At 39.5% G+C, this 16,207-nt stretch overlaps 2 protein-coding genes across 2 annotated transcripts; one reads left to right on the plus strand and one right to left on the minus strand.

Annotated features, from left to right (window-relative positions):
- Nucleotides 1-92: 92 nt before the first annotated feature.
- LOC114354394 (sulfide:quinone oxidoreductase, mitochondrial-like) lies at nt 93-9,898 on the plus strand. Its single transcript, XM_028306765.1, has 12 exons — nt 93-97; nt 2,152-2,257; nt 3,974-4,198; nt 4,356-4,544; nt 4,943-5,107; nt 5,283-5,447; nt 6,032-6,232; nt 6,840-7,022; nt 8,426-8,578; nt 8,793-8,994; nt 9,570-9,742; nt 9,893-9,898. Exons 1-12 carry the CDS (start codon nt 93-95, stop codon nt 9,896-9,898), a joined length of 1,773 nt encoding a protein of 590 aa, XP_028162566.1.
- Nucleotides 9,899-10,208: 310 nt separating this feature from the next.
- Nucleotides 10,209-16,207, minus strand: LOC114354409 (SLIT and NTRK-like protein 6). Its single transcript, XM_028306779.1, has 7 exons — nt 15,750-16,207; nt 14,316-14,774; nt 13,976-14,240; nt 13,501-13,887; nt 12,329-12,510; nt 11,393-11,492; nt 10,209-11,122 (listed from the first exon to the last, which is right to left on the minus strand). The coding sequence occupies exons 1-7, from the start codon at nt 16,016-16,018 to the stop codon at nt 10,892-10,894; spliced, it is 1,893 nt and encodes a 630-aa protein (XP_028162580.1). The 5' UTR covers nt 16,019-16,207; the 3' UTR covers nt 10,209-10,891.

The raw sequence follows: 16,207 nt of genomic DNA on the forward strand, positions 1-16,207 counted from the left end.
AACTTTAGCGACTAACGTCACCGCAAGGTAATTTTAACACTTTTCTCGACTGTCTTTGGTATATAAACAAACACCCCAAAGGCGAATTGAATATGTCGTTTGTATATCATCTAACAGGCAGTAATTTTAGTCCAATATTAGGGCAAGCACAATTGTCTTGTAAAGACGAATATTTGTATATTTTAGCAACAAGAGGAAATGATTCGTAGATTTTGCGCACTTTTATATGAACTAGCTAGGTACTGTTGACATGAAATATTAGTGAATTCTCTTGACGCTTTGGTAATTAAGTTTAGCGCCATAAATATACTTAAGTGGCGTCTTTTGGATCTATTTATTTTTTAGAACATTGTATGAACTTTGTCTCATATAAAGTGTGTACAGTTAGCAAAAAAAGTCCAAACTAGTTGACAAACTAATATATCCAGTTTTTAAAACTGGGGTACTCTTTATGCCTTGATCATACGTACCGAGCAAACGGGCGAGACAGTGCTCTCGGCCGAGTACTCGGTGTGTATGAATAATACGCCGAGTGCTCGGCCGAGCGCTCGAATATATGACTCGCTCACCTAACTGTCTCGACCGAGTAAATATTTTACTGTCTCTCCCGTTTACTCGGTACGTGTGATCAAGGCTTTACGGTGCTAACTGTACCTAAATGCCTCAAAGACAAAAAATGAGAAGAGGTATTTTTATGCGTTACATTTTTACATTGATTTGTTGTCAATGGGTGTTTTGTTGTGTATATTTTGAAATGTTTAATTTTTACCACGTTATTTGAAGTTGAAATTAAAAATTATGACACCATTTTTAAAATCGATTTGTACATTAAAATTTTGTGAAATATTTGATTTAGAGCTGAGATATACTTTAAATTAAGAATAGCAATAGCATTAAAATTGGGGTATTTTTTTTTAAAATATATTTGACAAATTTTAGTTTTTAGGCAAAAAACATACTCACTATTAGTGGCTTCATTTTTGTCAGTTATAAACTGAGTAAGCTTTATAAAAAATGTACGGTTGTCCAGATTGTTATTCATATAAAATAATGTACTTTTGTATACATTTATTTATTCCATTTAATGTTACATAAACAGCCGTGAGTCACAAAAATAAACGTGATACTACTCTGTCAATAGGTGTAACTAATCAAAATATGCATGTTACATATTTTATGAATTATTACACCAAGACCCAGATGCAGATGAAATATACTTTCTGTTTAATGTATACCTAAAACCGCTTAATGTATACTAAAACCGCTTAATGTATACCTAAAACCGCTAAAACCGTCTTATTTCAATGTATAAGAGTTGTGCTAGTGGAATTATAGCATCTGTAATTATAGCGACTGTAAACTTAATTTTAAGAGTTTAATGTAGTTGTTTTAATGATATCACAATCAAAAATATATCATTTTTTAAGACAAAAATTTAAAGTAACCTGTTATAATTTTTTAGAGATTTATGTAAATACCATATATTTTATTATTGTGAATTATATGAGGTTTATTTGAAAGAGCTTTCGTGTTTTCACTCCCTACCAGACCGTTGTCAGACAAAGAAAGAGAGAGATGCTAAAGGAGAAAGGCGAAATGAAAAATCTCCTATATGGATTGTCGGAAGAGGCATTATTAACTTCGATATCTATTCGAATAATAGTAATGTATCATTTTAATAAATAGGTTTACCTTTGCCTATAATAATCTAGTTGGCTCCAAACTTTACATGGACCAAAACAAATATGTCAATTCTAGTAAAATGAAATTCCAGTGGAAATGAGATGAATATAAACTTAAAGAAACTCATTTATGCAGTAAGACGCTATGGAGTGCAACACTGCAGGACAAATCACAGGTATGTAATGTTATGTAAATATGTATATAACTTTTACCGTTAGGTAGTGTTAGAGGCCAATCACAGCACCGTAAGACACTTATTATTTTATACAAATAAGTAGGCTTTTAAAAAGCCTTGATGCCACTTATCTGTGATACCACCAATCCACTGACGACTACGAGTTTGTTTCAAGATAAGTCACTTGTTAGTTTATCAGTTAAAATAATAAAGGTAGTGTAAAATAACGCTTGATACAGCATAAGGTGCCAGTTTTAAACTTGACCTTCATACTAATTTTGTTTTGTTTGTAGATGTAAGCTACTCGTGGTGGGCGGAGGGACAGGCGGCTGCAGCATAGCTTGGAGGTTCGCCCGGAAACTTAAAGGGGAGGATATTATTGTCGTGGAACCGTCTCAGGTACTGTCTAACAAGCTTAAAATGGTAGTATTAAACGACAAACTGAAGCCCGGTTATTGACAATTTCATTCAATCTGAATGAAGAAATCTGAGGTGGAATTGTGTAAAGCAATCGTAATCATTTGACAGTTCATAACGTACGATAAAGTCTGACAGAATAATCGTACGTTATGAACTATCAAATGATAACGATTGCTTTACACAATTCCACCTCTGATTGGTTACTCAAAACATTACACGCTCCGCTTTGCCTTGGTGGAAACCGGGCCTTAGACGATTTAGTTGTTGCCAAACTGTCACACTTGCAGTGAGCGCGTGAGCATACTTCAGCGAGCTCTATAAATTTTTTAACCTTTATTGCACATAAAAGAGGGTACAAAAGGCGAACTAATTGCATAGCATCCTCTTCCAGTCAACCTTTGGGACAAGCAGAAATTAGAAAGAGTACCAAACAACTTTGTCACATTCAATCAAGTGACAATGTAGAAGCATATTTAGTCCAGTCATTACGTACATTCAAAAAAGAAAATGAATTTGCGCTTCTAATTTTTTAATATGTTGTAGGGGATACCTAGAAAAGCTTAACTTGTGATTGTCGACCAAGCTTTCCTAGGAGCTTTCGCCGCCATGTTGAAAAAAGGGGTAAAATTTGTTTTTCGGCAATAACTCGGCTATCCGATGAGACTCGAAAATTTTTGTAGGACACTTTTTGTAGCTTTCTTTGTGCTCTACAATAACGCCCGAACCATTTTTTGCGTATCATGCATTGTTATCGAGATATCGATCGATAGTCAAAAATTTTGGACACAATTTTTGTTTTTTGCTTTTTTTTTCTTTGGGTCTTAATAAATATGAAAAATTGTAGAATTCAAACTTGTGGAGCATATTCAAACCTACAATTTCCTTCTTGGATATTTTTATGTTGGACAAAAATTACGATCTCCAGCGCGCCGCAATTGAATCCACGCTCAGCGTCGAGCGAGCTGCTCGCTCGGTTGTGTCTGGATGTCGAATCGAATGGGAAATTGTTCAGGAAATTGATGGGATAAAAAATAAGTACATAGATAGAGCAACAAATTAAGGATCACACAATAGTAATTTATTAAACAAATAATTTGTTTGTGCAGTAAAAAAAAATATTTTTTTACAATACAAAATAAACAAAACAAAATAAACGGAAAGAAAAATATTTTTTTCTGCACTCGAGACACGAACGATGGACTTTTTTTTGTCTTTTTTCGCTTGGATGGTCCAGGCTGAAGATCTTCGTCCTCCGTAAACTCTTTGAGTTGTTGTGTCTGTTGAACCGTTGGAAATGATGCTGATTCGATGAGAGCATCGTCATCATCATCGTTCCAGACATCGTCGTCATCGTCAAGCAAAATGTCGACTCTGGCGACGTTACTGCATGTTTGCCCACTGCAGTGCATGCAAATAACGGAGCAACTGATACCCGCTTATAACGAGTTTACAGCCAACTAGATATCGAAATTTTTGCCCAGAATATCGGAACCCTCGATTTACACTACGCACAGCAAAAACTCAACACGATACGATATACTAACTTGAGCGCGCTCGACGCTGAGCGTGGATTCACCGACTTTGCGGCGCGCTGGAGTTCGTAATTNATTTCAGTTTACAATTTTTTCATATAGTTTTCTTATTCTTCACTACTATTTCAAACAATAAATAAATACTATATGTTTACTCTTCCAGATCCATTACTACCAGCCTCAATTCACGCTAGTCGCGGCCGGCATAAGCAAGTTCAAAGAGAGCCATCGACCGCAGAAGTCGGTGCTGCCCAAAGATGTCAGGTGGATCCAAGACCGCGCCGTGGAATTCGATCCTTGCAACTGTGTGGTGCACACTTGTGGAGGAGACAAGATCAGCTATGACTACATGGTAGTGGCAGTCGGACTGGTCAATGATTACGACAAGGTATGTACGGTAACATTCCCAATTAACTTCTAGAACTCTTTTATTGTCGGTCAAGCTGTAGATCCTGGCTACACAGGAGTTGCAGCGGTGAGAACGAGAGGTGGGAATAGTCTCGTTAACTTCTAGATACACTACTACCAGCCTTTATTAACATCAGTCGCAGCCGGCTTATAAGAAAGCTACCTACAGACAGCAGAAGTCGGTGCTGCCCAAAGATGTCAGGTGGATACAGGACCGCGCGGTGGAATTCGATCCCTGCAACTGTGTGGTGCATACTTGTGGAGGAGACAAGATCAGCTATGACTACATGGTGGTGGCAGTCGGACTGGTCAATGATTACGACAAGGTATGTACGGTAACATTCCCAATTAACTTCTAGAACTCTTTTATTGTCGGTCAAGCTGTAGATCCTGGCTACACAGGAGTTGCAGCGGTGAGAACGAGAGGTGGGAATAGTCTCGTTAACTTCTAGATACACTACTAAACCCCGGTCCGTGAGCACGTAGAATTTTGTCCAATGACCCCTAGCTACCCATCCTTATCGCTCGCGCGTAATTATATTGCTTTCGCGACTGTGCGACTGGCATCCGCAGTGAGTGTGCGAGCGTGATAGCAACATAATTACGCGCGAGCGATAATGATGGGTAGCTTGGGGTCATTGGACAAAATTCTACGTGCTCACGGACCAGACTATACCAGCCTCAGTTCACGCTAGTCGCGGCTGGCATAAGCAAGTTCAAATAGAGCCACAGACCGCAGAAGTCGGTGCTGCCCAAAGATGTCAGGTGGATCCAAAACCGCGCCGTAGAATTCGACCCCTGCAACTGTGTGGTCCACACTTGTGGAGGAGACAAGATCAGCTACGACTACATGGTGGTGGCAGTCGGACTGGTCAATGATTACGACAAGGTATGTACGGTAACATTCCCAAATAACTTCTAGATCTTTTATTGGCCGTCAAGCTGTAGATCCTGGCTACATAGGAGTTGCAGCGGTGAGAACGAAAGGTGGGAATAGTCTCGTTAACTTCTAGATACACTACTACCAGCCTTTATTAACATCAGTCGCAGCCGGCTTATAAGAGAGCTACGGGCTGCAGAAGGCAGTGCTGCCCAAAGATGTCAGGTGGATCCAAGACCGCGCCGTGGAATTCGATCCCTGCAACTGTGTGGTGCACACCTGTGGCGGGAACAAGATCAGCTATGACTATATGGTGGTGGCGGTGGAACTGGCCAATGATTATGACAAGGCAATTCGCGGGAACATTCCCGCTTAACTTCTAGATATCCTCTAATCTCTTTTCTCTCCTTCGAATCACTAAAATTCTTGTATAGCTTGGATCTACAGCTTAACCGCTAAGAACTCAATCAAAGAGGTAATTTGATTTTTGATTTGTGAACTGAATTACTGTGATACACAGTGAGGTATTTCAATTGTTAATTTGTAATTGATTTACTTTTATATGTTATATTTTCTTACACGTGTCAATGCGAGCTAAAATCGCAATGGCACTGTCTTGGTCTGTAGCGAAGTTCATAATCATTGGGTTATAATTACGTCTCTCTTGACAATTCATGTTTCTGTGAAAGAAGAAGAAGAACTAGGCAAGTGTATTCTGAATGCCGTATGAAGTAGTATGTAGACTAAATTCAATACACTTAATAATGATTTTCCTCTCTTTATTTAATTTCAATAATGGCAAAAGGATGTTCAGTTTTCGAGAAATCGCGTCGAGGGTGAGATGCCTGCACGCAGTTGGCTGGTTTCCTATATCGGCCTTATTCTCACAACTCACAACAAAGTATAATCTGAACCTGATAATCCTTGGACCAGATACCCGGCCTAAAAGAGGCCCTGGACAACCCCAAAAGCGGCGTCTCCACGATCTACGCATCCGAGTACTGCGAGAAGACTTGGCGCAGCATCAGGAGCTTCCGAGGCGGTCACGCTGTGTTCACGTTTCCACGCACGGCTGGGAAGTGCTCTGGTGCTGCGCAGAAGATCATGTACTTGGCTGACGACTACTGGAGGAAGGTAAGGGTCATTTTAATGAATTTTTATTGAGGTGGATGATATCCATACTTAGCCCATGGGCAAATTACGTCACTGCTCTACATACAAATCAAGGCGACTATACTATAGTCGCCCAAAGATGTCAGTTTCGGATTGCCGATTCAAGGAATGATATTTCGATCCTCATCTCGTCCGTTGTATGTTTAGTAACTTGAGGGGTTAAAGGAAAAAATGATGTTATATACATCTTATTCTTTCCTCATATTCGATTGGCAAAATGTTTTTAATACGAAAGCTACTTATTACCTATGTTACTAAAGCAATATAAAAAGTAAAAAAACTAAAACCCAACTACGACAAAAAACGACGCTGAAAAAGTATAAAACAAGATTTTCAGAATACTGAACTGAACGAAGTTGCCAATGTAGTTGGATAGTAATTTTCATGTTTGGAAAAACGAGGGAACACATGAACATACATACATACATACATACATACATAGCCTGTCAAACTCATAACCCTCCTTTTGCTTTGCCGTAGTCGGGTAAAAATTAAGGTTAAATGTTTGGAAATATTACACCAGCTCCGAATTATATGTATTGAATTATCTTCCACATTTTTTTTCCAGCACAAAATCCGCCACCTCGCGAACATCACATATGCTACCGCCGGCAACGCAATCTTCGGCGTTGAGAAATACGCTACAGCGTTGATGGGGGTCGCGGCGAACCGGTGCATCGCCGTCAACTACTGCTTAGAGCTGGTGGAGCTGACGTGCGTTGCGGCTGTGTTTGTGGACAGTGCTGGTCAGGTAAGGCGTTTTTAAGTAAACAGTTATGCCAGGCCTGTTCATCTCCGCGAGTTTACATCGAAAACAAAATACGCACGATGGCCCACCTACAGGATACTATTCCACAAGGCCTCACATACGAGCGAACATTGACTCACGCACGCGTATTCTTGTGTATGATGGAAGAAAATAAAGAAAATGGTGTACTAAATACTGTGCAAATAATAATAAATAAATAATAATAAAAACACAGAATGTACTTTTTTAAGTTGCCTCAAGACACTAAGAGGTAAATAAGTAGTTAATATTATTCATGATAATTCATGCTAAATCATGTATTTCCTCCGCCATTTTCCGCAGTTTGGCACCTCACGTCACATCATTTTACCGAAGTCAGCCCTATATCTTCGGCGCAGTGCCGATCACTGACGTTTGTCAACAAAATGGTGCTTGACTCTTGAGACAGGCTAAATTACACCATATTGTTAATGACATTGAGCATACATTTTTTTAAATACCTTCGCGAAGTAAAACTTCTGTACGTAGTACTTATTATTATTATGTGGTTATGCTTATATGGACTTGGTTATTGGTCATTTAGTTTTGACTCCAAGAACACGACTCGCTCCAATTTACTACAGGCAAATGGAGGATCGGGCCTACACTCCCTATGCTGCTGCCTAAACGGTTGGGGAAGCCAGACTTTCGTATATTTCTCCCTTATTCGTCTTTTATGACTTCCAAGGGAAGAGGAGATGTGGTTATATTCTACTCTGTCTTCGGCATGGTCAATCGTAGGATACTACACCGCTGGTAACACGGTCTGGTGCGTGAAGAAGTACCTATGCCATTACGAATAACCGACGCTATACGTTGAGTTGATTAAGCTAACCAGTATCGGCATGATATATTAGGATAGGTATGGGTATAGGAATTGAATATTCTGGTCAAAGACAACCCTTTTCACAACATTCGGAGATGTACTGAGCTGGTCACCGACGCCGGCTACTTGCTGGTCGACCAGCACTCGCTGCAGCACCAACTATCGGCCAACTAACAGTCGGTGGTCTGCGCTTAGACTTCAATCTCTAACACACTTAAGAACGAAACAAAAAATAGGTTTGAAAGGGCGTAAAATTTACAGGGGGTGGGGAGTTTCTTTCCCTCGCCCCGTCTAGCCACGCCTACGCTGTTTTAACTACCCGTAACTATCAATACGTCGGGGACGTCGGGACGTCCACCCACAAGGTGGACCGATGACCTCATAAAGGTAGCGGGAAGGCGCCACCAACCGGCCATTATGGAAATCATTGGGGGAAGCCTATGCTCAGCAGTGGACGTCCTATGGCTGAAATGATGATAATGATGAACTATCAATAGCAAAATAGGAGTGCATCTTAGCTATCAAAATGTTATCTCCGCAGACCATAACCCTCCCATACAACCTTCTCCACGTGACCCCGCCCATGAGTCCACCGGTCGACCTTCGGAGATGCACTGAACTGGTCACCGCCGCCGGCTACTTGTTGGTCGACCAGCACTCACTGCAGCACCAACTATCGGCCAACTATAAGTCGGTGATCTGCGCCTAGTGTGGGACTAGACTTAGGCAATCTCCTGCTAACACACTTAACGAAACAAAAAATAGGTTTGAAAGGGCGTAAAATTTACAGGGGGTGGGGAGTTTCCTTGCCCCGCCCTGCCTAACCACGCCTATACTCTTTCAACTACCCATAACTATCAATAGCAAAATACGAGTGCATCACAGCTATCAAAACATTATCTCCGCAGACCATAACCCTCCCCTACAACCTTCTCCACGTGACCCCGCCCATGAGTCCACCGGTCGACCTTCGGAGATGCACTGAACTGGTCACCGCCGCCGGCTACTTGTTGGTCGACCAGCACTCGCTGCAGCACCAGCGGTATGGCAACGTGTTTGGAGTTGGTGATTGTTTGTGCACGCCGAATAGCAAAACCGCTGCTGCTATCGGTAAGGGATTGATATTTTTCGTTGCGCTATTTGTTTGTTTGTTGAACTGCATTATTTCTTTTTTCTCTCGCGTTGCTATATCAGATGTTCAGTCATTAGACTCTTTTGACAGCTTGCTACTCCCATTCTATTTATCTATAAGAAGAACTGGGCTTGCGCTGCTTTTTCACGATTTTACGTTTTTTGGTTTGCGAGTAAGCTCATAAAACTTATGCCATTTACTGAAATAAACATTTGAATCCCACCAAAAAACATTATCATGAAAAATGTGGTCAATACGAGTTCATGTTATGGTTCGTACAGGTTCAAGTTCAGCCAAGCTTCTAACTCTACTCGCCCTAACTTCAAAAACTCTACACCTTAGTCGAAATATGTGGTATGGTTTAGTTATCGTCACATGGGTGTAAGGTGAAGAATTAAATCATCTTTCATTGCTTCCATAGTTCTTACTTGTAGCCCCAGAAGCCAAAGCTTCTAATCTTAGGTTAACAATTTTATGTATTTTTGTAACTCCTTTTTTGCAAATAGAAAGTCATGTGTTTAAATAAATAAATAGATCCTTTTGTATCCCCAAGCTCAACAAACAGCCGTGGTAGAGCAGAACCTGACAGCAGTGATGCAAGGGATGGAGCCTATAGCGCGGTACAACGGCTACGGGGCGTGCCCGCTGCTGACGTCATACTCTAAGGGCATACTGGCCGAGTTCGTTTACGACAAGAAACCTTGGGAGACCTTCCCCTTTGACCAGGCAAGTAATATCAAATTCAAATATCACTTTATTTGATTAGAAAATTCAAGTAAAGAAGCTATTCATTTTTTTTTTCATGTCTTGACACTATTCTACTTTTGTATTAATTAAGCGTCCACCAGTTTTCTCAGAATTCTTATTCTTCAACAGCTTTAAGTTTAACAATGCTCGAGTTAAAACCCTAGATATGTTTCCCTACTTGTTTAGTAGATGGCGCTACAATCACAATAACTTTATTTACAGAGCAAAGAACGACGATTATTTTACCACGTGAAAACAAAAATACTGCCTTATATCTATTGGAAAAAAATGGTAACAGGAAAGTGGGATGGCCCAGAAAAACTTCGGAAAATCTTAAATCCTTTTGGCAACAAATAAAAACACGGAATCACAATCTTAAATTGTTTAATTTAAAAAAAACTTTACGTAACTGAATTTTTACTATTCTAAAATTAAAAGTAATTCTACACGGCGGGCTTTTCAACATAAAAGAATCAAAATAAATTAAAGAAACATTGGAAAGATTAAAAAGCAGATTGAATGTAAAAGTTATACACGTAGAACAAATAATAACAATCTGATGAATATTATTATCACAATATTATAAAACCATTTTACAAAATGATATCACACATTTTATTAACTAAAATTACAAATTACACCCTTCTTAAAAAAATTTATTATTTACAACACGCTGGCATTATATGCCTCGATAAATATTTTAACATGCTAAATAATATTTTTAAATTATAAGAAACTCGCTACGAATCTGAACTCATGCATAGTTTGAATTAGTGACTGGTCGTCTTACCATTGCGATTAAGAGTTTCAATCCATAATAATTTACAATCCTTTGATTGAATACTAACCTAAGATAGTAATACTGTCGGACGGACTGCGATGTTTCATTATTTTGAAAAACGTTTGTTACGCCAACCGGACTAGGATGCGCGTCGTGATATACTTTATCGACCCCAAAATATATGGGCAGAATCGATAAAATGGCGTGATAACCGCTTATCGCGGCGCGCATCCTGGGCCTATTGGTTTACCATACCATAGAATATAAAAGTGTAGTTGCAGGCAAAAATAAAGTTATGCGCCCTGACGACAGTGAGTATAGACTCAGTGTAACAACTTGGGATCACTTTAAGCCTTATTTAGCGCCTTGATTTGTTCAGTGTGGCCATTCGAGTTCATGTCAGCCGCATTTTGTTTCCTCCGCTTCATAGCCTTCCTTCGGATCGTGTATTTCCTTCTTGTCACTACAAGGTAGATGATCAGCCCCATTGCTATCAGTGAAAGGACTAGTATAGCAGCACTAAGTATTATTGTCATTGTGCTCATGTCAAGGAACGGATTTGTTGTTGATGATGCCATCTGTAAAGAAGAAATCAGTTTATGATTATGTTATAGGTGGGCTTAGCACAATGCCCTTGGGAAGTCCTCGAGATAATAGCAGAAAGATAACAAGTCACATTTTTTTCCTTTAAGGTATTTGTTTACTCTTACCCAACTTTTAAACGAATTTGATTAATTACTTTAAAGTTCAGGCCAAAATCATCAAACGTAAAACTAAATCAAGCAAAATAGGTATCAAAGGCACCCTATAAAACGGATTTTTAAGTTTATTCGAATCTAGGCACTCACATGTGGTCCAGCTCTCAGGTAGTCCCCACACAAGGTCTGGTCGGTCCAGTTGTACCAATGCACCAGTCGTAACTGTTCCACTGCACGCGGAGAGCCACATCTGTAGATTTTAAAGGTCTTATTGAAATACCATTTTTATAATTAAATAAAAACAACAGATTACGCCAAAAATACCAGATAGACTGACTAAAAACCTAAACAAACCGTTAGCAGGCGACATTCCAATTAGTACGTAATCGTTAAACCAATTTGCTATTAAGTAGAACAAGTTAGACTATTTGACCTACCTAGTGATTACTAAGTACTTAATCTATATATATAAAAGAAAGTCGTGTTAGTTACTTCGCTTATAACTCAAGAACGGCTGAACCGATTTAGCTGAAAATTGTCAGGAAGGTAGTTTAGAGCCAGGAGAAGGACATAGGATACTTTTTATCCCATTCGAAATTTAAAAAAATGTCTGCTTATTTATTGCCATGAAGGCGGAACAAAGTTCGCCGGGTCAGCTAGTATAATATAAATAAAGCTTTTGCCCGCGGCTTCACCCGCGTGAAATTTAGTTTGTCACATGTCGTCATAAATTATAGCCTATATGTTAATCTGGGTTATAAACAATAATACTGTGAAGTTTCAACAAAATCCGTTCAGTAGTTTTTGCGTGAAAGAGTAACAAACATCCATACATCCAGACATCCAAACTTTCGCATTTATAATATTAGTAGGATATATTTAAAAAAATATAATAGAGTTTATCCGATAAAATCGTTTATCGATGGAAAGTGAAAAGAAAAGTTATTAACGGTATTGGGATTTTTGTTACAATAATAACTTTAATAGTTTAACCATTGACCCTGTTCTGGTATTAATAGGTAGTCTGACAATGATGATGAACTGGAGATAAACATCGAGCGAATAAACGAACTCTCACTTCCGTACCTCACATTATCGAGCAGGTACGCGTTAGCCTTATACAACAGCGGGAGCAGCTGGTCCAGCATCCACTGCAGTTCGCAACCGCAATGCCAAGGGTTGTGCTGCAGGTTTACACCCTCGCTTACTGATCCCCACTGCAGAAGATCGCGAGGCAGCCGCGTCAAGTTGTTGTAGCTGACGTCCAGCTGGAAATTATAAGAATAAGAATACTTTATTCAGCATAAAAAACATTAAACTACAAGCTGGTCCTAACTACAAGGTGTCCGCTCAGCTATAATCGCATCATAACAAGCGCCATGTCGAGAAGCTGGTTTTCAGTGGGTACCAACACACGATGAGGGTTGCGGATTGCGCGCCCTCTTGACTGAGACCATATCAAAGAGACGGTTTGATGATGCATAGACAATAAAATTTAAAATACTATAGTACAGACTAGGCCGGCTCGCCTCGCAGACTACCAGCCAAGAAGGCGCGCAACAACACGTAAGAACAACCTCATAGTATCCGAGCTTGGTAACTACAACCTGATCTGCTAACTCCGCACCTCACTAAATGCGACTCTCCCTCGCACTTCCCGCGTTCGCCCCGTGTCCGTACCAGAACGTCGATGTGACGTCAAGGCTGCCAGGTGCGCAGTTAACTCGATCGGGTTGTAGGTTGGATACCCTTTCAAGATTTCCTAACTCAAAGTAAGAGCACTAAAGAGACTCAAATTGATTCCTAGATAATTGATAAAAGAGTGCAAGCTCTTTAACTGCGCTTTAAAGATGATACTTAGTCATTTCTGAGTGCATCTTCTGAGGTCTGCATCATCTTCATTCTGTTCGGGGTAACGGCCTAATTACCGCATTAGCCTTGAGATTATACTTCGATAACTAGTACTTCTATTTTTGTTAGATGCGCAAACATGTAAGTATATCAGGTTTTATACCGTCGTTACTGATACCAATGTTTATTTTGCCTGGAAATTACGTTCAATGTCATAAAGGGATACAAGCCCTACGCGTATCTCGTAGTACCTACCTTGAGGAATGACGTTTGTTTGCTTTTGACCTACACGGTTAGATAAGGTATTCTAGATAAGTGTTTACAAACATAGAAAGGTTGCCTGTTGGTTAGTGACTTGCTTCTTTCTGTTCTGATATTCCAATAATTATTTTTACTAATTTACTCACCATACAAACATCAGTTCCTTCAAAAGCGTTCTCATGTATCGAGCTTAGTGATCTGCAGTTCGACAAATATAGATAAAAACACTTCGAAACATCATCTTTCTCGTCCACCCCTCGCCCGACGACATTTGTAAATGCCTTTTCTTCAACATTTTCCAGTTTTGGAAGATCATTCAGATACAATTTCTTCAAAACTATAACGTTTGGAAAATAAATTTTGTCTATTATATTCCCATCCAACCGGAGATCTTCTAAATTCGGGAAATTTAGTTCACTCAGAGTTTTAGGAATTTCCTGAAGTAAATTGAATGACAAATCCAAAATGAACAGTTGTGGCAAGGGATTCGCGATGTCGAACTCCTTGATCTGATTTCCACCAAGATATAAAATCTGAAATGAATTTGTTACAATAGTTACAGTAACCAAACATACCTACTTCTTAATTCACTGTTAAGAACCTAAAATCAAGAAAACTTACCTCTAAGTAGGAGAAGCTTGTGTCAGCATCGTATAAAGTTTCTAATCTGTTGTAGGATAAATCTATGTACTTTATACCACTGGGGAAAGTTGGCCAATGCCTCATCGAATTTATCTTCAAGATGCAAATTTCTAAACTCGGCGGCAGATCAAAAACTAGAGTTATGTTGTTGCTTCCCAAATTCAACTCCTTCAAATTCGTGAATGATAGAAATGATTTGTCTTCTACCAGTTCAATTTTATTGTTGGACAGATCCAAGAATTCCCTGTAACAAAATACTATTTTTAACGATCGAAGAACGAATTTTAATATATCTTGCGACAAGTATTGGTTTACTCACAAGTTGTTGTTATCAGGAAATGAGTGCGTCATTACAGACCGGATCTTGTTGCCTTTCAACGATAGCCTTTTCAGTCCCGTCAAGCCATTGCCGCTGGTCTTTTGCAGCATCAAGTCGAATATGTTGTTCTTTCCCAGGTCCAGCTCCTCTAAGACCGGCAGCTGCAATATCGCTTCTATCGGCATCATTGTCAGCTGGTTGTTTTGTAAGTTTACCCTCTTTAGATTGTTCAGGTTCTTGAAACATAGCTGATTGATTTCTGATATCTTGTTGTCTGAAAGGTCCAAGTCTTCCAACTGCTCAATGCCTTTTAATAAGTCGAAGGTTATGGACCTGATTTTGTTACTGGCGAGGGATAGTTTCTTCAGATTAGGCACGTGGCTGAATGGTTCTGGCCAGTATATCTCGATGGCGTTGTTGGGAAACTGCAGAGATTCTACCTGAGAATTTGGTGGTAGCCTGTAAAGAATCTTAGTCATACATTTTTGGTTACAGTTGCAGATAGCTTAGTCAGATGCAATAGGTAACTACTAAACCCATCGGTCAGGACTAAGTATACTCGTATAAGTCATTATCTTTGATAATTACTCGCACCTACGCCTACACTACATGGAAGTATTTGTGTCACACATGCGATAAATATTGATAACTTTTATTTGACTTATTTGAAAACTGATTCATCTGTTTAGCAACTTTGCTTTTGTCAATGGTAGTCACCCTTTTATACATTCCTATGATATTATATATTTCAGTAATCAGACTATCGGGAATTAGGAAACCACCAATTCATCAATGAAATCAAACATGCTATAGGTACGCATACCTACTTGGTTATTGACTAATTTATTTGGGTTATTTTTATACTAGTAATTAAATTACATTGTCTACCATTGCTAGCTAAGTACATACTAAAAGTTCAATGCCCGGGTTATCTGCGAAAAACTAGAACTGCATACCTAGTGTGCGAAGCTGTCACATCAATCAGATCTTGTAACGTGCGAACATTGTTTACTGTCTGCCAGGAAGGACCGATGGCAGTTTAACTTGCGTCAATATTGCGATCTAAGCACGGTAATATAACCATATTAATAATAATATCGTCCTAGACTAATAGATCATTCAAAATTATGTTTAATGTTACTGCGCCTACATTAATTTAAACCATTTGGGGCACCTATACATAACTGCAGAAATGTTAGGGATAATAAATGCAGTGCCCGACAGGGTCCATAATTGTATCTTACCTTACCAATAACACCTTTTGTAAACATTATGGAAGCAATAAACTATTGAGTATTGAATAATAACTTATTGCTGTAAATATCTGCCTGGTCTAATAATGATTCTTGCTGCAGCAGAATAGTGAGAATAGACATGACTCATCTAAGAAAAGTACTCACTTAGGTAAAGAATATACACAAACACATGACTTACTTGCCCAAAGTGTTAAGCTGCAGTCCTTCGAACGTCGCGGATATCTTCAGTCCATTTGTGTTCTGCGGCCACTCTATCTTGTCCAGGTCTGTCACATTCTTGATCCTGTCCCACTCGGAACACAGTATATTGAACACCAAATGCGTCCCATCGAAATCGTTGATCTCGCTACAAACGCACACATCACACAGCTTTATAGCTTGGAACGGTTCAGGGTCTTGGCACAGCCGGTAGTCGATTAAAAAAAGGAGGAATATGAAAACTCGCATGTTTTCAGTCGGTGCGAGGTGGTCGGGCGTGAAACGGCGACTGATAAGAGATATCTATCGTTGTCTTATCGCGCGATCGGTTTCATCACTGCTAAAAGTGACGCGGTAGTAGCAGGATTGGCGTCCTAGGCGTGGGTTAGCGTTGCCCACTCGAATCGCAAGCGCATCATTATGTGGATCATAATAATG

This window comes from Ostrinia furnacalis, unplaced genomic scaffold (assembly GCF_004193835.3).
Source record: "Ostrinia furnacalis isolate ACB-3 unplaced genomic scaffold, ASM419383v2 OfSCF2049, whole genome shotgun sequence".
In the NCBI taxonomy this organism is placed as follows: domain Eukaryota; kingdom Metazoa; phylum Arthropoda; class Insecta; order Lepidoptera; family Crambidae; genus Ostrinia; species Ostrinia furnacalis.